Source organism: Pinus tabuliformis, chromosome 5_1 (genome assembly GCF_031772625.1).
Source record: "Pinus tabuliformis cultivar Carrire ecotype Pingquan chromosome 5_1, CPIR1, whole genome shotgun sequence".
NCBI lineage: Eukaryota > Viridiplantae > Streptophyta > Pinopsida > Pinales > Pinaceae > Pinus > Pinus tabuliformis.
In genome coordinates this window covers 865,049,840-865,073,493 of record NC_142305.1, presented here as the reverse complement: position 1 = coordinate 865,073,493, position 23,654 = coordinate 865,049,840, and the positions used below count along the sequence as shown (strand labels likewise).

Here is a 23,654-nt window from a genome sequence, read left to right as displayed (position 1 = left end):
AGAGTTTGGCTTTGAGCAGCAGCATTCAACCACACTTTGGTGTGATAATCAAAGTGCCATTCAGCTATGCAAAGATCCAGTCCAGCATCAGCGCAGCAAACACATTGAACTACACATGCACTTCATCAGAAAGCTCATTCATGACCATGTTCTTGAAGTGCAATATTGTCCAACAGATGATCAGGTTGCAGACATCTTCACAAAGGCTCTCACAGAGGCGAAGTTCACTAAACTTCGATATATGCTTGGAGTTCAGGAAGTTGTCACTAAGGGGGGATAGGCTCTAGTGCCTCCTTCCTTCTCCTATTGTGTCATTTTTGTAAATCCTTCAATCCTATCCCAAGTTGTTCTTAAGGGGGGATGTTAGGATATTCCGACACATAGGATATAGTTAAGTTCAACTTGGTCTAGTATAGAGTTAGGTTAGAGTTAGGTAAAGTGTGTTTCTTTACCGTTGTACATTTTGTAACTTACAATCCGACGGTCACGATATGTAGTGATCCGACGGTTCACTCTCACCTCGGTATTACCGACACTTGATCCGTGGCTTGACACCCGATTGGTCCATGAGTTCTATTTAAAGCGCATGGAGGGTCATTGTTCGGGTAATCCGTGCATGAGAGAAGCTTATGTAAAATTTCATTCTTTGATTAATAAATTGCCTGTAGTACCCACGTTGGGACAGGCCGTGGACTGTTTCCCTCCTTGCACTCTGAGGGTTTTAACCACGTCAAAAATACTGGTGTATTGATTTGAGATCTGGTTGTGAGCGGTGTCCTTTTGGTATTCTTTCTGTGGAACTTACCCTGTAAATTCCTACACATAACACTATCCAAAATGAAAAATTATCATTGGTCCTTTGTCTGTGTAGTGTCAACTATCATTTCAATGATGATAGCATCATCTGGGCCCACCCATAGTAGGTCCCTCCCAGCACACTCTCCACCAGCATCATCTTCCCTCTAGTGATATGGTGGAAGGCATGACTACCCAAGATTTGTAACACCACTATGGTTGTAGCTCATGTCTCAAGCCTCTATAGGTCACTGATCTGTATGGTCGTGCCCTTTGCATGACTCCCTGGTACACAGTGGCGATCAACAAACTCACCTATATGCCTCCCATGAGGCAACACTGGATGTATCTCCCCTACCACCCCCAAGGGGGGAAATCTTGTCAAAAAATATATGTCTTGGATCATGATCTTGATCCTGTGCCCTTATACTACAAAGGCCTGCTGACCTGGGTCGCAATAACTCACTGTCCTCGACAAAAAGGGCTCACTAGCCCTCATCATAGGGTTCTCTCAGAAATTTAGCACACCATATCATTCCAACACCCCTATCATTGATTGATTACCCTGAATCTCAACATAGAGGGAATCAAAATCTCGTTCTCACCATAATACCTTCAGCTTTTCCATACCTAAAAAATACCATTATGTTTTTTCAGTCCGGAGTCAAAGGAATGCATGTCTAGTACTTTGCTTCAGCTCACAATAGACCACCAGTTCTGCCAATCCTCTCACCCCAGAACTCAGTTTTTTCCCTAAAAAATGCACTGAACACACTTGTGGTCCTTGTTCCTGTTCTCCACAACACATAATAGGACCCCAAAAGTGCGTTGCAACTATGAGGATGAGTAGGGGTTCCCCACAGTGAACTAAAGCCCTAATCCAAAAATCTGATTCACCAAAAATGATAAGTAAGGTTAGGCCACCTACCTCCAACTTGAAAATCCTAATTCCAATTATCGGTTTGTCCGCTACAATGTCCAAAATATTTATGGCTTTCTCCTCCTCTCCAAATTCTCCATAGCTCACTATGAAAATGATTTGGATTTGGGGGCAAAAAGCCCTTTTATAGGAAAAACCCTAGTTGTTTTGTCTCCCATTGCGACCAAACCATAGCTCCGTTTGAGGAACCATCAAAACCATTGGAAAGATCTCACCAAGTTCTATAATGGGTCTCTCTTTGTTTTTGGTAATTTGAGACTTCATTAGGAAGCCATTTTTTCCATGAGGTCTCACTTTGTCGCCTATTAAAACCAAATTTCTTCATTTGAGCCACCCATACTCTGGTACCACTTTACCTTTGCACTAGTTGACTCATATGTCAATTTTTCCTCATGATTAACCATCCTTTACTCATGTTTTTAGGGTCCTCTTCGGGCTCCCCCATGTGGTAGCATCATCGAGTCACCCTTGTTCAAAGCATTTGAGATGAGTCACCCTTGTACCTATGGAGTCTATTTTGAGTCCCCTTGAGTCTCTTTATGGTGTTTCACATGTCATCATGTCACATCCATCTCATTTTGAATATTTAGCCTCCATCTCTACTGCTCAATCTTTACTGAACCCCCGTTTGAGTCATTGACCATCCCCTCTTGAATCGAGTCAGTCACTTCTAGGGAAACCATCCTTATCATGCTCTAACAAGGTAAGTTGTCAGTCTGCCACCCATATTGTTTCCTTCCATCATCCCTAGTGTCATTCCATTGGTCACTCTACTATGTTCCCTCGTGCCTTTGTTTAGGATTCCTCATTGCCTTAACTCTTACAGGCCCTCTTCTTTCGACCTCAACAAATTTACTCTAGAAGAGTGATCTAGAAGGCAGTGAACCTTGGTTTCAACTTCCATCTTTGTTTGGTGCCATGGATCAATCAAAGGGAATCATCATTGCCATTTGAATTAGTTGTTTCTCATGTGCTTGACACCAGCTCCTTATCACACGATTGAGGTTCATACACTTGATGGTTCAGTGATCTAGATGATTGTCCCAGTGATTCTCGGGTGTGTGTGAGATGTTTCAGACCTCATGAGGGGGTGGCCCTTCATGTAGCACCCCACATGCTCAGATGACAACAGATATTGATACATCCTTAGATGCAGTTTCGTAGATGTGATGGATTTGGTTTCCACCGCTTGAAGTGCCCACAACACGATTGTCTCCTTTAGATGATCCATTGAGATCTTCACAACCCTTTGTTGTTTATCAAAGCTTATTTGGTTGTGCCCCCCCCTCACCATATCAACTTGAGGGGCATTATGTATCATGTACTCAAATGTTATTATATTTAGTCTTGACCTATGTTTTTCCAAGCACATTATGTTTATGGGATCCATTGTATTATTTTCTAGCCCATTGACGTCTGTGTATCAAGTATCATGTACTTTGTATCTCAGTCCCACACTGCTGGGCTCATCATTATTCTTGTACGCAATTATCTCGGTGGGTATGGGTATGACTCCCCCGACTCAATTGAGATCATGTGCTCCCTCATAAAAGGAGAATTCTATCAGTTTAGTAGGGTTCACCCCCTCCATTATTTGTCTGTCCTTTCATTGCTTCAGTTCTTTCTCTCTCTTTTTTACTCTAGAAAATAATTTAGTAAACCACTTTTATTAAATTATTTTATGATTTAAATAAAAAAACCCATGAGAATAGTTAGATAAATCATTATTTACTTAATTTTCTCTAGGAATAAAATTTAAATCATTATTTAAATAATTATTCCTTGTCACATTTGACTAATTCCCCTAGGAATAATTAAATAAATCACTATGTATTTATTATTCCTTATTTCCATTATTGGAATAGTTGTTAAATAACTCTTAATAATTATTTCAATTTCACACCATTTTTAATCCTTGCGAAATAATTAATACATCATTATATTTGTTAATTATTTCTAAATAAAGATATTTAACCATTTTAAATATCTTTTCCCTCTCCAATAAATATAATAAAGTATTCCAAGTGGTTAGATCTTGATTTGGTCAATATTATTTTATTATTCTCCATTTTCAAGATTAACTCAATACTTTGTTATAAATAGGAGGGTTTGTCATTCATTCTTCACCATGATCATTATCATTGTCACCATTATTGTCTCTTTTATTTTGAGTTTCTGTTTGAGTTATTCACATTTTGTCTGGGTTTTTCACATATTGAGAGAGAAGATCATTTACTGAAGCATCAAAGACATCAAAAAACCCATCCCACGGAGGGGGATTTACAGACCCTTTTTGTAGATCTCCTTCACCAGGTGTTTTCAATAAAGAATTTATTCAATTAACATCATTCCATTTGGGTTATTGAATTGCATATATTTACTCTTGCTTTCTATTAACACATGGCCAAAAATAAAAACGTTCATGTGCCTTCTATCCAGGCATAAGGTCCTCCCTTGGGACAACCTAATCAAGGAAGGATTCCATGGACCACCTTGGTGCATCCTCTTTGGTGAACAATAAGAGACCTTGTATCATTTGTTTCTCTTTTTACCCTTCACCAAAAGTTTGTGGGGGAAATCTAGACCATGGCTTCCTCAAAACCATCAGTGAGGAAAGCTATATAGACAGAACCTTCAAGCAATGACATGCGTCACTCTCAAAAAATTCTATATTAAATTGCATCTAGAGCACTACCTCACTGTTCTTAATCTGGGAAGTCTAGAAGGAATGCAACCAAAGAATTTTCAACAACTCCCATAATCGCCTAGAAGGAGTCTAGATTCTCTTGCACAATCACATGGAGGAATTCATAGCCCTAACCATTTGGTCACCCTAGGTTTACCAAGTCCCCCCATCTAGAAAAGATATTCTAGTTTGGTGGAACCTCAAACCACCTAACCTAGCTTTTGATGCCCCTTCCTCTCAACTGCCTATCTCTTCCCCCCCCTCCTCCTAGAGTCCTCCTCCTCCCCACCACCTCAAGCTTAAATTTGATGGAGCATCTCATCACAACCCAGGCAAGGCTAGAATTAGGGGTTTCTTCAGGAATCACGCAGGATAGATAATACACATCTAAAAGGGCCACATTGGCTTTAAAAGTAATAAAATCATAGATATGGAATCTCTAATCGTAGGTCTCCAAATATCCAGAAACAATCACCTCTTTCCCCTAATCATGTAAGGAGACTCTCAAGTAGCAAATAAAATAGCCAGTAGCATCATCATTGGTTCCCCTTCTATTAATAAAGTAACCAGCTAGTTCCTAGAGCACAATGTCCAACATATGGCCCATATTCTTTCCCAACAAGAGGTCATTATCCTTTCCCATGTCAAATGTAAATCCAACTCCCTTACTGATTTCATGGCCAACAAAGGAATTGAATACCATTGGCCCATGGATAATTGGCCTCCATCCTCCTTGACCCATTCAACCCGGCTCCCCCAATGTCTACGTCTAGTGAAGCGTGATCTTCTCCCCCGGATCCAGGTGCTCATCAGAGGAAAGACACACCCTCCTAACCCATTTGGTGATATTCAACACATGGTACGGGTCACTTAATAGATGGAATTCATGAGGATTAATTCTCCCTGCACTTATTCTATGGCATTGTACTTTTCTCTCCACTTTTTCATCTTTAGAATTAAAATTCCAAGGAACATGGCATCTCGACATCTTCTCCCCATGATGTTTCTTCCTAAGGAATCCTCTGCCCCTTTCCATTACTTCTTTACATCGTATGACCACTACCATCCAAACATGAGCAATGATAGAGGTAGGGGATGATGCCTCGACAGAGGCAGGGGCCATGGACATCCTCCGAACACCTTTGACAAAGAATCCCTTGTTTCTCTTTTCGACTACAAAATTCCTGATTATATAAGGAGAAAGGAGATTTCAATGAAGGTGGAAGAGACTCACAAAGGCCATCTAATGCTTTGGTCCCTCTACAACCTCCTCACTCACCATCTCAAGGAGAGGGAGTAGGAAAAATCAAAGACCATCGATTGGATTGCAAAGCTCTCTACCTACCACAGCTACTCCTCCTCCCTCAAGCATCTATCTAGAGCTCTCAAAATTGAGTATCCCCACAACATCCCTTCCCCCACCTCCCGCACTCTATCCCCCTTACACTCCCCTCTAGTTGGCTCATCCTCCCTACCTCTCAACAGAGCCCTGATGACCCCTCCTCCCACTGTGAAATTCCCCTCCCCTCAGGTGGTTGATGCTCCCTCACTCCATTCCCCCCATCCCAATCCATATGGATTTTACATCTTGGAAGAATTTCCAATAGAATCTAGCAACGCGTAGGCTCACTAAAGTGCCCAAGTTCACGACATCTCCAACAAAGTTATTTTTTAAGGGTTTGCTATTTTTCCTATTTATAGCATTATAGGTGACTATTATAGTTTGAAAATTCATATGTATAGAATGTAGGAAAATATTCAATAAAATAAATTTAATTTACTATGAAAATCAGTAATGTTTTAGCGAATATCAACCATTTAATCATATAAATGTAAAAAATAGGTGAATTTTCAACAAAATTGGTGAATATGTTTTCCATAAAATGTCCAAAAAATAACCCATTTGCGAAATTTCACCACTAAAATTTTCCATATCTCCAACACAAATTCAATATAGCTTCAATGTAGTAGGTTCTAGCTTCTTGGAAATCATGACACATAGTAGGTTGGTTAACTTCAATCTGATATGGTTCACTGGAAATTGTCATTTTGACTTGGTTTATGTGCACTTGGTATGGAACTGTTAATTTGTGAAACTAGGGTAAACTTCCAACTTGGATAGTTTAGATGACAGATATGACAATTGCATTGAATTACTCTTTTTGAGAGGACCAAAATCGACCTAAAGATCACCTCATTTGGAAAAGAAGAAATTGGTTTTTCAATTTATGAATCCATTCATGTACATTGGATTAGGTCAGCCCTATACACATATACAATTAGACATGCTGACCTTAATATCAAGTGGACCCTCATGGAAACTTATAAACACAAGGGTCCTCAAGCATATTTGATCATCATCATCAAGTATCTTCTTCTATATTCGTCTATTTTTTTTCGCTCACACAGGTTCGTTAGAGGAAGCTCGCTCAGGGTCTAAAGTTTTTGGTCTGAGGCTCGCATGAATTAGGGTTTCTACTTTTTGGTCACATACTTGCAATAGGACAGATCTAACTATTGTCACACACACATAGTGTCTCTAAGTGTGACTAGAAAGCTACAATCACTCACATATCAGATAGAAGGGTATGATTGAGGCTCTGAGGTAGATCTGGGTTGATCCTACCATAGTTGCATGCACATAATGCCTCTGGGAGTGACTAGGGCATCATATTCACTTGCATAACAACCTGAATGGAGAAACTAGGGTTTTGAGGTAGTTCTAAGAGGTTTAGTCCCCAATCCCTCACACACAGTGTTTCAAAGTGTGATTACGAAGGAACAGTCGCTTGCATATGTCATCATGTCCCCCATACTACATATTTCAACAAAAGAAAATATTTTTCAATTATCTAAAAAAATAATCAATCTCAAATTAAGTTATTTCAATTATTTAAACAAATAATCTTCTACATTCTTTTCAAAACTTACCAATATTTCTAAATATATCTTCAATGAAAGAAAACATTTTATTTTCCTATCATAAACATTCCTGGAAGTAATGAAATAAAGAAAACATTTTATTTTCCTTCCATAAACATTCCTAGAAGTAGTTAAATAAATAGATTGCAATAACCTATCTTTCATATAGTATATATATCAAGGCAAGAATTAATGAAGGGATAGGGATGAAGAATTGTTGAGTACTGCCAAAAAATGGCTATTAAACATCATTTTATAGAAATTTGATCCTCCGAAAGGAGGCACCACTCCCATGCAATGTGCCTGCCTTGACTTATGATGAATTGAAGTGAAGGATAAATAGGTGAAATCTACTCCTCTTATGGTTGACAATAGTTCTGCAATCAAGGTGGCCAAGAATCCCATATTACATGAGTAAACCAAGCATATCAAGATAAAGTACCATCTGATTCAATATCATGTAGAGGGAAAGGTTATTCATTTGAGACATTGTTCCATAAATGAGAAAATTATTGACATCTTCACCAAATCACTTGGAAGAGAAAATTTTGAAAATTTTAAAATGATTCTTGGACTCAAAAATACCCATTCAAATTAAGTGGGGAATGTTAGATACATAATCCTTTGTATTTCTTGTTGTTGTACATAATTCAGAGGTATGTGAAAAGAACAGTCTTAAGGAAGAAAGATAGTCCCTCGTGGAATGTGAAGAAAATAGCCATTTCCTTTTGTATATATGCATGTTTTGAGTTATTGAATATCAAAAAAATGTGGATTTATTCCTCTTCCCATCCTGATTTTCTTAGAATCCATGGCACATACATTTCTATATTCCCTAGTTGTTGTAAGGACTAACTATCTCATCACTTTCAAAGGAATGACATCAATTGTTGCTCCTAAATCTAGCATATAATAGTTGGTTCTCGCAACTTGACTATCTTGTCTTCTTGTTAAATTAATATCTACACAATATCAGAAGATTTCAATTCACTCAAAAGTTCCATTTCAATTCAGGTATTGTAAAACCTATAATTAGTAGGTATTGGAATGTACAAATTAAATTCTTCCTAGTGCAAGCAAGTTCACAAAGCTTCCAATGTATTACATCTAGAAGTTCTTTGATGCATAATATAAAATTATAAATGATTTTAATTCTTTTAGTATTTCTGTCGAAGGTATTAACTAAATAGAAATTGAACATGTAAGTAATGGGAAGAACCACAAGATCACAACTAAATTATCCCTTGTTGGAATTTGTAACTAGTTTTAGTCTTCATAATTTCCATTTGACTCATGTCATGATGTAATTATTGTGTAAAAAGGAGAAATGAAAATAATGTAAAGAATAATAATAATAATAAAAAATTAGAGCATGGGTTTCATCCTCAAGTCTTTGTTTTTTCATGAGTCAAAGAGTACTTATCATTGTAAAAGACCGATTTGGGCACTTGTACAAATTTTCTTTATGTGCATTTCAAGTTATAAAGGGTCTATTTAGTAATTAGGGTTTTGTAAGACTAGAATATATGGTTTAAAAGGTTTTAACATATAGGGATTTAAAATCCTAGAGGAGACTTGAATTTGAAAACCTTTTTAAGTAAGTAACCTGAAACCTAATCTCGTTTTTCCCTCATAGAAACCATAGCTACTAAATTTTAGGGCTTGCAAGGAAGATCTAGGGGCTTATGGTAAAATCTAGTGAAGGTGGAATTAGATCAAGTTTAGGGTATGACACAAAAACCTTAGGGTTAATGTTTCAAAGGAGAAGTTAAGGAATGCAGGGTTTCTATCTAAGAACCCTAGAAGTACACTCTCTAATAAATCCATAAAAACCCTAGATCATCCTCATGTCTTTTTCTTTGTATATCTTTCTTGGTTGCACTTAAAGTTGAAGGTACATAAAGAAAGCAAGACAAGGAGGAAGAAAGGTCAAATCAAAGCATGATGGAAGGGGGGAATGGTAAGGATCCAAAAGTAACTAATGCTAAAGAAGTAATAATGCATCATTGTATGAAAATCTTGTTTTTGTATGGCATCATAGAAAGACACATGTAGTATATCTAAAATATACTTGATTGAGTTGCTTCGTAAAAATCATCTCGTATTTCAAGAATAAGAAGCCTTGAGGAACATATTGCATAAATGTTAATCCATATGGTGTCCAATATTATCTTAGGATTAGTCATTTTGCACCTAAAGTGGATCATCCTGATCCTATAAGAGTCATCATTTTGGAAGACTCTTGGAAGAAGCATTATGACAATATTAGTATACATTCCATATAGTATCGAAATAATACTCTTTAAGGATGAAGGAATGCAGTTATTCAAGTTATAGGCTCATTTAATGTAGGACAATTGGTCAAGGACATATAGATAGATGATTATATGAAAGATTGAATGCATGTTTAAATAACTTTTGTATAGGTTTCATATACACAGAATCTTGTAAGAAATGGTTGGTCTTCAATTATGCATGATTAATATTTCATTTGATGCCTAAAAGGATGAATTTAGATTACTCTAGAATGGACAAAATGCTAAAACGTTCTCAAATCAACATCAAAAGAAAATGGTAACTTAGTAATCATGTTCAATACTTGGGAACTCTTATGCAAGAATGAAGATTCGAGTGGAGATGGATCATGAGAATGTTGATGAGAAATTTCTCATGATGAGGTAAGTCTAATGTTAATATTTTTATTAGTTATTTGGTTAACATATTTTTTTTCTACCAGGAAGAATGTTGCAGGAATTCATGATTAGTTGAATCAAATTCAACTATATGGAAAATATTGAGGGAAGCTCATTGATAGGAAACTATGAAGTCAATATGTACTCATCTTCGATAGCAGTGCGAGAAGATAACTGGAAGGTCAAAGGAATCACTTTCTTGAGGAAGCTTCAATTAGATTAAATTTTGGGAAGGTTGGATTGATGATAAGAAGATGAAATAGTTGAAATAATTTAAAACAAGACATTAAGATACATAAAGAAACAAATATAAAACATTCATGCATTCATTTATACACCCACAAAATATTTCATCTCAATAAATTTGATCACAAAAAATATACTTATATAATAGGAAACAAGGTTGTTCTAATTTTTTCCAATGGAAAAATCACAACTTTTTATTAAGATAGTAAAAATTTACATGTGCACATGCCATGAGGCATTCAACCTATCAGTCAAGAATGTGGTACTCAAAAAATCGGGCTCTAAATAAAAAATTACAATCATTTATTTTTCGGTCTCTTTATAATTTTTAGGTATTTTGCAAGGACTTCATCTTGCTCTTCAACTGTTATGGGCTATGTATGCCTTGATCCAGACCTATTTATACGTCTATGTTTCTCCAAGGGGGGTAGAGCATCAACTACAATAACAAAGAAATGTTAAATTCATATTTATAATTATTATTATTACAAGTGTTCTATTAATAAAAATATTAGTAGAGTGTTCTCTACTTGATTTGGTTGTGGAGGGATGCGAAGTACTTTCAGATGTGGCCATATGTTCCTCCTCTGGTTTAGCTTCATCTTTTACATGCTCTGGAGTGGAAAAAAGAAAGGTTATAATTAATACACCATGTGCATTTAAATGTTTTTAATTGCAATCCCTACTACTATTTTTTTATAACACATGAAATACCTCTAGTATTGTGTTGAACATCATTTTCAAGAGGCATTCAAATGTCACCACGCCCATGTGTTATATCTACATTTCTTTCTTGCTTCTTACAATCAAGCACATTGGTTTATGTAAAAAATAATAACCATAATAGATTGTACAAGTAATAATTTATAAATGCTCTTGGTTTCTTTTATTTACATGAGTGTCAAGTTGGGTGCAAGAAGGTTGTGTAGACCCTAAGCTTGTCCTACATTCAACCACCACTTGATAGTCATGCTTGAAAGAAATCTTCAAGTATTCCTCTATGGGAGCCTCTTTGAATTATGACCTCTAAAATTTTTCATGAGAAGATGAATTTTTCTTCTTCTATGATATTAAATTAAAATTGTTAATAATTTATAATTTAGATGCTTTATATATATATATATATATATATATATATATATATATATATATATATATATATATATATATATATATATATATATATATATATATATATATATATATATATATATATATATATATATATATATATATATATATATATATATATATATATATATATATATATATATATAGATATATATATATATATATCCTTACAATTTGAGTAACCACTCAAGCCAAGATGATGCTTCCCATGTGTTAGCGCTTGAGATTTCACCTCAAGTTGAGAAAGGTAAACCTCAAGGCAACATCAAACCATTCACCCTCGTAGCTAGCCCTACGGGGCAGGAGAAGGCTCTCTCCGGTCAATCTCAGCAGATCTTCAATGGGATGAGATGACCAACTAGGTAACACTGATATTAGGCTAGTAAACTGATTAGAAAGGTTGATTTGGGGTTTTTAATTAAATGACGGGGTTTTTCTGGGCTGCATGGGCAAAATCACAGCTTGAAATAGGGAAATATAATGAACAACACAGGTTATCGACTGAGGCAAGGTAGGCGAGAAATTTAGCATCAAATCTAGATTTAAATGGGATGACAAGTCTGGTGAGGAGCTGACAAGGGCATAGGAGATGAATCCTTGTCAAACAGAGGAAAACAATAAACATGAACAAACTTATAGGCAGAGCATGGCAGGCATGAATTCTTACCTAAACACTTCATTTGTTCAGTTAGAAATGATCATGTAATGAAATGGAACATAACAGATTACATATGAAACAAGAGGAAAACTAATACTAAATTATCATACCACATGAATCTCAGAAGTCAGAGCTGTGAAATTTTCATTAAAAATCCCTCTGTCATAGACTGTACAATGAAGCTCAGTTTCTCCTCCAGCTCTCAGCCCTCAAAACTCTTCCCTCTCTCTCTCTTACTAACTCTCCTCTCTTAACAAAAATACATTAAATAAAAATCTGCTAAGGAAAAAACGAATCGGTCCAACAGCAAAGGTGTTGTTTCAACTGCAATTACAAAAATAGGAAAGAGATTTTCTTCTATTCTAAAATAGAACCGTGTCCCTAAAAATCCTCTAATCATTGGCTAATTAAAAGACAAATACTGGAGCGCAGATTTCCACAGGATCAGAACTGGACATTAGTAAAGGATCGGTTGCTATATGTCATGAGCTGCTGATGTTGCCGGTGAATTTGTTCACCGAAAGATCTCTGGAAAGAACCTCGAATAGTTGAGGTTTTTGGAGGATTTGTCGGATGGAGATAACTACTGCCAAATGTCCAATTCCCGCTGCCACTTCATTCTTTATCCACTGAATTTATGCCTTCGAATCTGGGACTGCGTTAACAAGTGTACTATTTCATTCTGAAAATTATCTAATGTTAGGTGTCAAAGACGTGCGCCTTATTTTTCTTTAGTTGACAACGGATTAGAACTTATACGATCAATGCCAGCAAGCTCTATTTGACACATAAGAGCCTTATTTCATCTGGACGCACAATAATCGCAGAAAAGATTGGCCTAACACATGGATTTCTATCCCATTATTCCTCAATCAACTCTTTTAGATCATTGGAAAATGTTGATACATCGTGACAAAAACTAAGATTTTCAAATAGTCTACTAAAACTTTATCGCAACAAAGTTGCAATTCTTTGCCACGGCTTTCATCGAGAGCATTTGAGCATAGAATAATTCTCTCCTCTGCCAAACTTGTCAGTGCCACAAAGTTTGTTCTTCTTCCACGTTGCGTCTTTCTTTACCCACTCCATTGGGCTACAGGCGGTGATGAAGATTTTGTTGGCGGGGTCGCTTGCGATTGTTTAATGCGCGTCCTTTGACTTTGGACTTACGCTTTTGCAGAACCGCTCTCCAAATATCAAAGATGCTGTTGGTCATATCTTTTCGACCAACAACCTGAGAACTAATATCTCAACCTGAGAACTAATATCTACCACATTTAGAAATTCTTTCTTTTTGTTAAGAAACTGAAGAGTGTTAAGACATGCTCGTATATCACATTCAGTAAATTCAGCCAGTGTAGTAAGCCCTTGCGCACTTGCCAAATATATTTAAGCCTGCTTACTACTCGGCTAGCACTCGGTTGGACAAATGTATACACCCTGGCCACTTCCCGTAATGACCGCAAAGCAGGTGCAAATATATCATTGCAGATGCAAATCACCAACCTCGACAGTCTACCAGTTTTCTTTGGGCCTTTCTTCTTGGTAGCCTTTACAGATTGTGCAATACTTCCATCATTTTCCTTGTCCAAAGTTGGCTTCTTCTCCGAGGAAATCATCTTTAACAAAACTTCAACAGCACCCTTTCCCTCACCAAGGGATCCATCAATTTCATCAATCAGTAAACACTTTGGCTTAGAATCTGCCATGACAGAGTTCATTTGCACCACATCAAGAATTTTCCCCTCTATTGTTGATGCAAACCAGTCATCGCTTGCATTTATCTCCACTACACGATAACCACAATGTTTAGCAGCAACATGAGCAAGGGTCGTCTTTCCCAAACCTGGAGGCCCACAGAGTAAAAGTATCTTTTCATCTGGACGGTCATCACAGGCCTCCTTTAATTGATCTGCAGTTTTTGTGGAATAATCATTTGGATAATTTGATGTATTCATTTTCTTTATCCCATCATGTTTGTTGCTTGGTTGAACTCCCTTGTTTCCCTTAAATGAAGAGTTCTTCTTATTGCCAAAGAATCCATAGCTTTGTGAAATAGAAGAATGTCTTTTTAATGCAGACAGAATCTCACTAGAGGTCCTTGTGTTTTTAGATCCAAATACACAAAGATCCCATTGCTTCATCCAGTGTAAGACCTCTCTATTTGTCTGCTCATCGCTCAAGAGTTCAGTAAATGACTTTGGAGCATATTTTTCCACCCATAGCTGCTCAGTTGTTGTTTGGCTGCATACATAGTTTTCATCGCTCGTACCTTCTGTTGTAGCATGGCAAGTCTGTTGAAACATTTCTTCTTCAACTTTTTCGAGTAAAGCATGAATTGGCTCAGTAAGAAGTCAAGGGTATATGAGGCTATGAATATTTGATCAAGATCTGGACCTGCAACATCAATTTTCCAGCATCAATTTTCCAGAAGAATTCTCTTTCTCTCGCGACCTCTCTCTAACTTCATCCAACACACTTGGAGATTTTTGGTTGCTCATTCAAGGCAGCCTCTGCTACATGAAAAACTGGATTTTGATTTACTTTAGATTCGTCATCTTTGCTTGAAGTAGACTGATCTTGGAAAGATTCAAAGCTTGTCGTGTACGAGTAATGGATGAAGGAGCGGAAGGCATTGTTGATTTGATTATTAAATTGCCAGACTTTGATTGCTGATGATGTTTTGAATTGTGTTTGTGCTTTTGCAGAGATAGGAGCTGAGGAAGCTGCTGCCTTTTGAAGAGCTGGAGAATAAATTACATAATCTAGAGCTGGAGAATAAATTACATAATCTGAAACAACACATTTAATGATTTCTTCTTCAAAACAGGGTTTTGAAGAAGACTCAATCTCTGACATGAGACGGAGTCTAACATCGGCTCCACTTGGGATGGCAGCTGCCGCTTCGTGGAGGTGCCAAGAACCGCAGAACTTTGGGAGAGCAGACAGTGCCTCCACCCATTGGGCAATGGAGTCATCATCAACACAACTCTTGACTTAATTTTCAAACTGAAACTGAACTCAAACAATTCTGATCTCAAGATTGAAATGACTGAGAAAATGACTTAACAATCTTCAAGCAAACTAAAACAAGATGCTGCCCTTATGGTTGCTTATTTATTTACAAAGCTACCCTACTTTGCTGTACAAACACTAGATCAGGTAACACTAAAATGCCAAATTAACCATTCTAGTAAACCTGAGATTGATGCCAGTTGAGAAAGCTGCCACGAAGTCACAGATGCAGTTGTTGGCAGCCCTTCATGCACGTACTGACCCTGATCAAGTACAATACAGCCTGATCTATCAATCAAACTGAAAAATGTGTCCATGTATGCCGCAATAGGATCACGGACGCCGGACTCTGTTGGCTGCCCCAACTCTGCGATGCATACTTCCAGCTGCACATTGTCAATGTACATGTCTATAGGCGAGTCTGTTATTTCTTGTTGCGAATGAGGAAGGATTTCCAAGAACTTTTTAGGGTCTTGGAAATCATATGACTGAATCTGCTCATCGAGATACTGAATCTCATTTTCAACTCTTTCAACAACTAACTCACAAAATCTAGTTTTGCTTTCAAGATGAAGCTTCGGAGATTTCAAACATTGAAGGAAAATACTGAAAAATTATTCATTAATTTCAATATCTACTAACCACTCTCTAACTCCGTTTAGAGCTTCACAAAGTGCAGGGTCTGCCACATACCCTACCATTGCATGAACAGATCAGCATGCGTTGGAATGTCTGGATCGAGTTGGAGTCGCCAGGTGAATGGTTCAGCCTGCATAAGTGTCTGACTGCTGTCCACCATCAACATCATATCTGCACCTTGATTGCATGTACTGGGACAAGACAATCAACAAGTTGAATGTTCTCCCCAGTATGGTCGCCAATATGTTAGCGCTTGAGATTTCACCTCAGGCTGAGAAAGGTAAACCTCAAGGCAACATCAAACCATTCAGCCTCGTAGCTAGCCCTACGGGGCAGGAGAAGGCTCTCTCCGGTCAATCTCGGCAGATCTTCAATGGGATGAGATGACCAACTAGGTAACACTGATATTAGGCTAGTAAACTGATTAGAAAGGTTGATTTGGGGTTTTTAATTAAATGACGGGGTTTTTCTGGGCTGCATGGGCAAAATCACAGCTTGAAACAGGGAAATATAATGAACAACACAGGTTATCGACTGAGGCAAGGTAGGCAAGAAATTTAACATCAAATCTAGATTTAAATGGGATGAAAAGACTGGTGAGGAGCTGACAAGGGCATAGGAGATGAATCCTTGTCAAACAGAGGAAAACATTAAACATGAACAAACTTATAGGCAGAGCATGGAAGGCATGAATTCTTACCTAAACACTTCATTTGTTCAGTTAGAAATGATCATGTAATGAAATGGAACATAACAGATTACATATGAAACAAGAGGAAAACTAATACTAAATTATCATACCACATGAATCTCAGAAGTCAGAGCTGTGAAATTTTCATTAAAAATCCCTCTGTCATAGACTGTACAATGAAGCTCAGTTTCTCCTCCAGCTCTCAGCCCTCAGAACTCTTCCCTCTCTCTCTCTTACTAACTCTCCTCTCTTAACAAAAATACATTAAATAAAAATCTGCTAAGGAAAAAACGAATCGGTCCAACAACAAAGGTGTTGTTTCAACTGCAATTACAAAAATAGGAAAGAGCGTTTTCTTCTATTCTAAAATAGAACCGTGTCCCTAAAAATCCTCTGATCATTGGCTAATTAAAAGACAAATACTAGAGCGCAGATTTCCACAGGATCAGAACTGGACATTAGTAAAGGATCGGTTGCTACATGTCATGAGCTGCTGATGTTGCCGGTGAATTTGTTCGCCGAAAGATCTCTGGAAAGAACCTCGAATAGTTGAGGTTTTTGGAGGATTTGTCGGATGGAGATAACTACTGCCAAATGTCCAATTCCCGCTGCCACTTCATTCTTTATCCACTGAATTTATGCCTTCGAATCTGGGACTGCGTTAACAAGTGTACTATTTCATTCTGAAAATTATCTAATGTTAGGTGTCAAAGACGTGCGCCTTATTTTTCTTTAGTTGACAACGGATTAGAACTTATACGATCAATGCCAGCAAGCTCTATTTGACACATAAGAGCCTTATTTCATCTGGACGCACAATAATCGCAGAAAAGATTGGCCTAACACATGGATTTCTATCCCATTATTCCTCAATCAACTCTTTTAGATCACTGGAAAATGTTGATACATCGTGACAAAAACTGAGATTTTCAAATAGTCTACTAAAACTTTATCGCAACAAAGTTGCAATTCTTTGCCACGGCTTTCATCGAGAGCATTTGAGCATAGAATAATTCTCTCCTCTGCCAAACCTGTCAGTGCCACAAAGTTTGTTCTTCTTCCATGTTGCGTCTTTCTTTACCCACTCCATTGGGCTACAGGCGGTGATGAAGATTTTGTTGGCGGGGTCGCTTGCGATTGTTTAATGCGCGTCCTTTGACTTTGGACTTACGCTTTTGCAGAACCGCTCTCCAAATATCAAAGATGCTGCTGGTCATATCTTTTCGACCAACAACCTGAGAACTAATATCTCAACCTGAGAACTAATATCTACCACATTTAAAAATTCTTTCTTTTTGTTAAGAAACTGAAGAGTGTTAAGACATGCTCGTATATCACATTCAGTAAATTCAGCCAGTGTAGTAAGCCCTTGCGCACTTGCCAAATATATTTAAGCCTGCTTACTACTCGGCTAGCACTCGGTTGGACAAATGTATACACCCTGGCCACTTCCCGTAATGACCGCAAAGCAGGTGCAAATATATCATTGCAGATGCAAATCACCGGCCTCAACAGTCTACCAGTTTTCTTTGGGCCTTTCTTCTTGGTAGCCTTTACAGATTGTGCAATACTTCCATCATTTTCCTTGTCCAAAGTTGGCTTCTTCTCCGAGGAAATCATCTTTAACAAAACTTCAACAGCACCCTTTCCCTCACCAAGGGATCCATCAATTTCATCAATCACTAAACACTTTGGCTTAGAATCTGCCATGACAGAGTTCATTTGCACCACATCAAGAATTTTCCCCTCTATTGTTGATGCAGACCAGTAATTGCTTGCATTTATCTCCACTACACGATAACCACAATGTTTAGCAGCAACATGAGCAAGGGTCGTCTTTCCCAAACCTGGAGGCCCACAGAGTAAAAGTATCTTTTCATCTGGACGGTCATCACAGGCCTCCTTTAATTGATCTGCAGTTTTTTTGGAATAATCATTTGGATAATTTGATGTATTCATTTTCTTTATCCCATCATGTTTGTTGCTTGGTTGAACTCCCTTGTTTCCCTTAAATGAAGAGTTCCTCTTATTGCCAAAGAATCCATAGCTTTGTGAAATAGAAGAATGTCTTTTTAATGCAGACAGAACCTCACTAGAGGTCCTTGTGTTTTTAGATCCAAATACACAAAGATCCCATTGCTTCAGCCAGTGTAAAACCTCTCTATTTGTCTGCTCATCGCTCAAGAGTTCAGTAAATGACTTTGGAGCATATTTTTCCACCCATAGCTGCTCAGTTGTTGTTTGGCTGCATACATAGTTTTCATCGCTCGTACCTTCTGTTGTAGCATGGAAATTCTGTTGAAACATTTCTTCTTCAACTTTTTCGAGTAAATCATGAATTGGCTCAGTAAGAAGTCAAGGGTATATGAGGCTATGAATATTTGATCAAGATCTGGACCTGCAACATCAATTTTCCAGCATCAATTTTCCAGAAGAATTCTCTTTCTCACGCGACCTCTCTCTAACTTCATCCAACACACTTGGAGATTTTTGGTTGCTCATTCAAGGCAGCCTCTGCTACATGAAAAACTGGATTTTGATTTACTTTAGATTCATCATCTTTGCTTGAAGTAGACTGATCTTGAAAAGATTCAAAGCTTGTCGTGTACGAGTAATGGATGAAGGAGCGGAAGGCATTGTTGATTTGATTATTAAATTGCCAGACTTTGATTGCTGATGATGTTTTGAATTGTGTTTGTGCTTTTGCAGAGATAGGAGCTGAGGAAGCTGCTGCCTTTTGAAGAGCTGGAGAATAAATTACATAATCTAGAGCTGGAGAATAAATTACATAATCTGAAACAACACATTTAATGATTTCTTCTTCAAAACAGGGTTTTGAAGAAGACTCAATCTCTGACATGAGACGGAGTCTAACACCATGTTTAGCTATTTTAGCCATCGTGGCTTTGGATATATTTTGGAGCCCGCATTAAAAATATTGAAAAACTTAACTAGCGTCGCAATGATGATAAATCATCATAATTACATTATTAAAAGTGCCTCATACTTTCCTGGTCCAGGTGGTGTCTTCCTTTCTTTTCGAAGCACCTTTTTAGTTGCATCTTCCATGAGGGATTTCCACTCCCTCTTTGGAATCATTGGAGGGCGCTCACACATCCTGGTCCTTTCCAAATGACGCCTATACTGGTCCCGCAAATGTTTTAAATGTCAGCTTGCCTTGGAGGTAACTCTAGTTTTGTTTAAGGTACCCTCACCGAACAAGCCAACCATCTTGCTAATAAGTTGATCCTTCAACTTGGAATTTTGGGATTTCTAGTTTGTGTGATTGGTGTGCTTAAAGAGTTCCAAGGTTAGGTCATACAAGTGCCTATAGAATACATCGTTTCCCACAAAACGATATTATCATTAGTTTAAAATAATCACAGACTATACATAAATCTCAATTAGATTGTACTTAATATTTAATACACTTTTTAAGTACCTCGAAGTTTCTCTAATTTCATGGGGGCATCGTCATAAGAGGGGAAGTTTAGCTAGTTAAATACTTTCTTGTAAATATTATGATATATTCAAATTTCATTATGACACATTAAAAAAGTTTAAGAAATTCATCAATAATTAATCATCATTATATTGATAAGAAAACCACTACTGACATATGTCTAATGTTGGGTAAAATAGAATACATATCTCCCCTATAATAACAACATTTGTATCTATTCATTTAGAATTGTAATCAATGAGCAACTCTTCCCCCGAAGCTATTGATTTTATGGCACATACGATTACACAATTTCCTTCATGACCCTCGAATATGTAGTTGGATTACTTATTTGTGGTCACAAGATGTGTAGTATTTATAAACCTTGCAATATTCCCTACTGCTTTTGGCCTTCCATCAATATACATAGTTGCACTTTTATTTTGATCATTGTCTTTTAGTTGTATATAATTTACGCCCATGCCATATCTTCACATAATTTTGGTATATGATACTAGTCATACCCAATCATTGTATACGTAATAGGGTCCACCATACTCCATCAATTCAGTTAATCTATTATAACATACCTTTATGCCATCTATGGAAAATATACCCAAACCACGTAATGACAATGGGGAAATGCGATATATTCTTTCATTGACAGCAAATTTAGTTTTTATTTCAAGTGGATCATTGGGTACCCATTGTTTCACTAGATGTTCATACCTCAAGGGAATCTAAATGGAATTTATGCTCTCATTATCATAAGAACATGACCCCCATTTATCAAGAAAAAATTCCATGCGTCTATCGAATTTTCTTCTAATCTTTTCACCTCTAGTTGATCTTCGCTTGCTAGATGAAGTAGAATATGTTTGGTCAATTTCTTGTATCCTACCTAAACTTTCGTCACTCGATGAAGATAGATATGAAAAATACCTGTTTTGCTGAAAGTCCTATAACACTTCATCAAATGAGAGAAATTTCTAATGAGTTTAAATCTTTTGTTACATTTCATCACCTAATTTCACTGTTAGCAATCTCATCTAATTGCTTATAATTGTGCTCCTATAATCTTGAATATTCCTCTTGTCCTAATTAACAAATTTAATAAGTGAAAAAATAATCATAATAATCACATATAAGTAATCAAGAAGCATTGCTATCATAGCTTCATTAAGTATTTTTTTTAAGTGTCTCTGTAAATTGTATTTGGATCTTGTAATCTTGCTTGATAATTGGAAATTGGGATATATTGGTTACAAATTATCTTTCTTGAAGAACTTTTCAAATTTGTATTCTCATTGAAGTAATCCTTAATTTGGTCATCTTGCATTATCGTCCTAGACTAGATATTTCATTTCACCTTGCACCTTGATCATTGACAATTGAGAGTGTGATCTTAATTCATAATTGTAAGTTTCACACTGCTATATATTACCTTGCAAATTTTAGTTTATTTCTCATTTCTATATTTTCCATTGGTACGAACCCATCTTTGTATCATTTGGTCTATCTAGTAAATTGAATACACTAATCATTGTTACCCATCCAAAAATTGCAGAAAATGACATTTAAAGACTTACAATCTAGCAAGTAACACAACTTAAGACCATAGGAAAAGCCTCATTCTATAATAAAGAATTGTCATATAGTTCATGTGAAGAAAAGTCACCCTTATAACAATCTTCAGATATTCGTAAGTGAAAATTAGAAGCATGTTGCATCCACATTTGTATTCAAACTCAAAATGGTGAAGAAATTATGCTTGGTTGTAAGAAATTGGTACTGATATTGAAGGATTATGAAGCTACAATTTCACCTTGTGTAGTGAATTTCTCTTGAGAAGATCTTGACATTAATGAAAGTTGCAGTACCTTTGAAGCTAGTCATTGAGCTCAGCATATTTGGACTATTCATTGTTAAAAAGCAGCAGGAAGATCATGGCATCTTGAAGAAACCATTGCAACAAAAGTATTATGATCTTGGAGGACAAATGTATGTAGTCCTTGAGGTATATATAATTGTGTTTATCGATATAAGGTCTAACCTAAGTCAAATTAGGGATTTCAGATATCCCTTTTTGGTTCTAGGGTTTGTAGTCTTCATATTGTTAGAATTTGTTGGAATCTAAGTTTTTTTGTAAACCCTAGTTGGTATTTGGAAACCCTAATCATAAGAAAAACCCTAACCTTACTCTCTTATAGAAACCCTAGATTTTGGTCTCTAGGGTTTTTAGGGAGTCTAGGGTGAAATGGAAAACACTGCTGAGAGTAGAATTGAATTTGAGATTCAAACTATAGGGTTGATGTTTCTAAAAGTAATATAAAAGTAATTAGGGTTTGTACCTGAAATCTCTAGGAATTCTCCCTCCCTAAAGTATCCCTATATTTTCAAAATCATGGTCATGCTCTTGTATTTGTATATTTTTCTTGGTGGTACTTGTCAATGAATGTTATGTTGAAAAGTGTAGCTAGTATCAATCTTCATAATTTTTATTTGGCTCATGACATGATATAATTCTTATGTACTTTTCGATATAAGATTTTTTTTTGTGTGTAAAATAAAATTTATTTATTTAAGCATGGGTTTCATGCTCAAGATCATTCTTCATTAGGTCATAAAAACCATTGAGTTCTCCTAGGTTTTTCATGACTCATGGTCATTTTTATATGATAAAAGACCTAATTGACCACTTGTAACAATAAAATAAAATAAAAAAAGATTTTAATGTTTAGAAGAGTCTAGAAAGACCCCAGGATCTAGTTGGCCAACAAATATGAAGTCGACCTAGAGAGGCTTAGTCAAGCCCTTCGAAGACTATATAAAGAGGAAGAATTTGACATCCTAGAAGAGAAAATAAAAACACACACATCTCTAGTCTAATCTGTGAGCAAGAGGAGAGTGTGAGGACTTAGAAGAGGAAGAGTAGTCTAGCTTGGAGGTAAATTTTGGTTATGCAATTCTAATCTAGGATGAGAATGCTAGAGATGAGTTAACTAGAGATGCTTCAATGAGATTTATAACAATGGTAATATTTCTATAATGACAACAAGATAGATCACTTATAACCAATATTCCAAATATCACTTCTCAATCAAGATTACAAGAATCAATTATAGAAGCACCTTAATGTTTATCAATAAAACAACTATGGAAAGGCTACTTGATTACTTATGTGTGCTTATTAGGAATTATCTTTCACTTATTAAATTTTTGAATTAGAAAGGGAGAAGTATTTCAAGATTGCAAGAGCACAACTACAAAAAATTTAGATGAAATTTCTAACAATGAAATTTGATAGTGAAATGCAACAAGATATTCAACGATGCAACGTAATTTTCAAGAGAGAGACGTTATGGAATGAAACACAATTATACACTAACAATGAAATCATGAAATGCAAAAATAGACATGATTAACAAAGAAATGAGAGAGGGATGGTTAGTACCAAACAAGATAATTATGAAAAGAGAAATGCTAATACACATTGAGTACCAAATGCTAATCTGTCCTTTCAAATGCTAATAGATGTATCAATTACCACTTCAAGGATGTACTAGATTTCCAACATGCCACTATTAAGAAAATATAGGCTTATTGTAATCACTGTCCAACATGTACCAGTCCACACTATGATGAGGTTAGCACTCGATATCATTAAAAATTAATCACCAAAAGTAAGGAAAACCAATGCAAATTTTAGTGCTAGAAACAATGTAAAGATACCACTGAGATAACACTATAAAGAGAGACCAACCTATTGTACTTAAGATAAACTAAGTGTAGAAAT

The 23,654-nt window shown here is 36.5% G+C and overlaps 2 protein-coding genes across 2 annotated transcripts; both read right to left on the bottom strand.

The window, feature by feature from the left end:
* Nucleotides 1-13,348: 13,348 nt before the first annotated feature.
* Nucleotides 13,349-14,421, bottom strand: LOC149167571 (uncharacterized). Its single transcript, XM_089430523.1, has one exon. It carries the CDS (start codon nt 14,375-14,377, stop codon nt 13,349-13,351), a length of 1,029 nt encoding a protein of 342 aa, XP_089286649.1. The 5' UTR covers nt 14,378-14,421.
* Nucleotides 14,422-17,694: 3,273 nt separating this feature from the next.
* LOC149167570 (uncharacterized) lies at nt 17,695-18,723 on the bottom strand. The gene has a single exon (XM_089430522.1). The coding sequence runs from the start codon at nt 18,721-18,723 to the stop codon at nt 17,695-17,697; it is 1,029 nt and encodes a 342-aa protein (XP_089286648.1).
* Between the last annotated feature and the right edge of the window lie 4,931 nt (nt 18,724-23,654).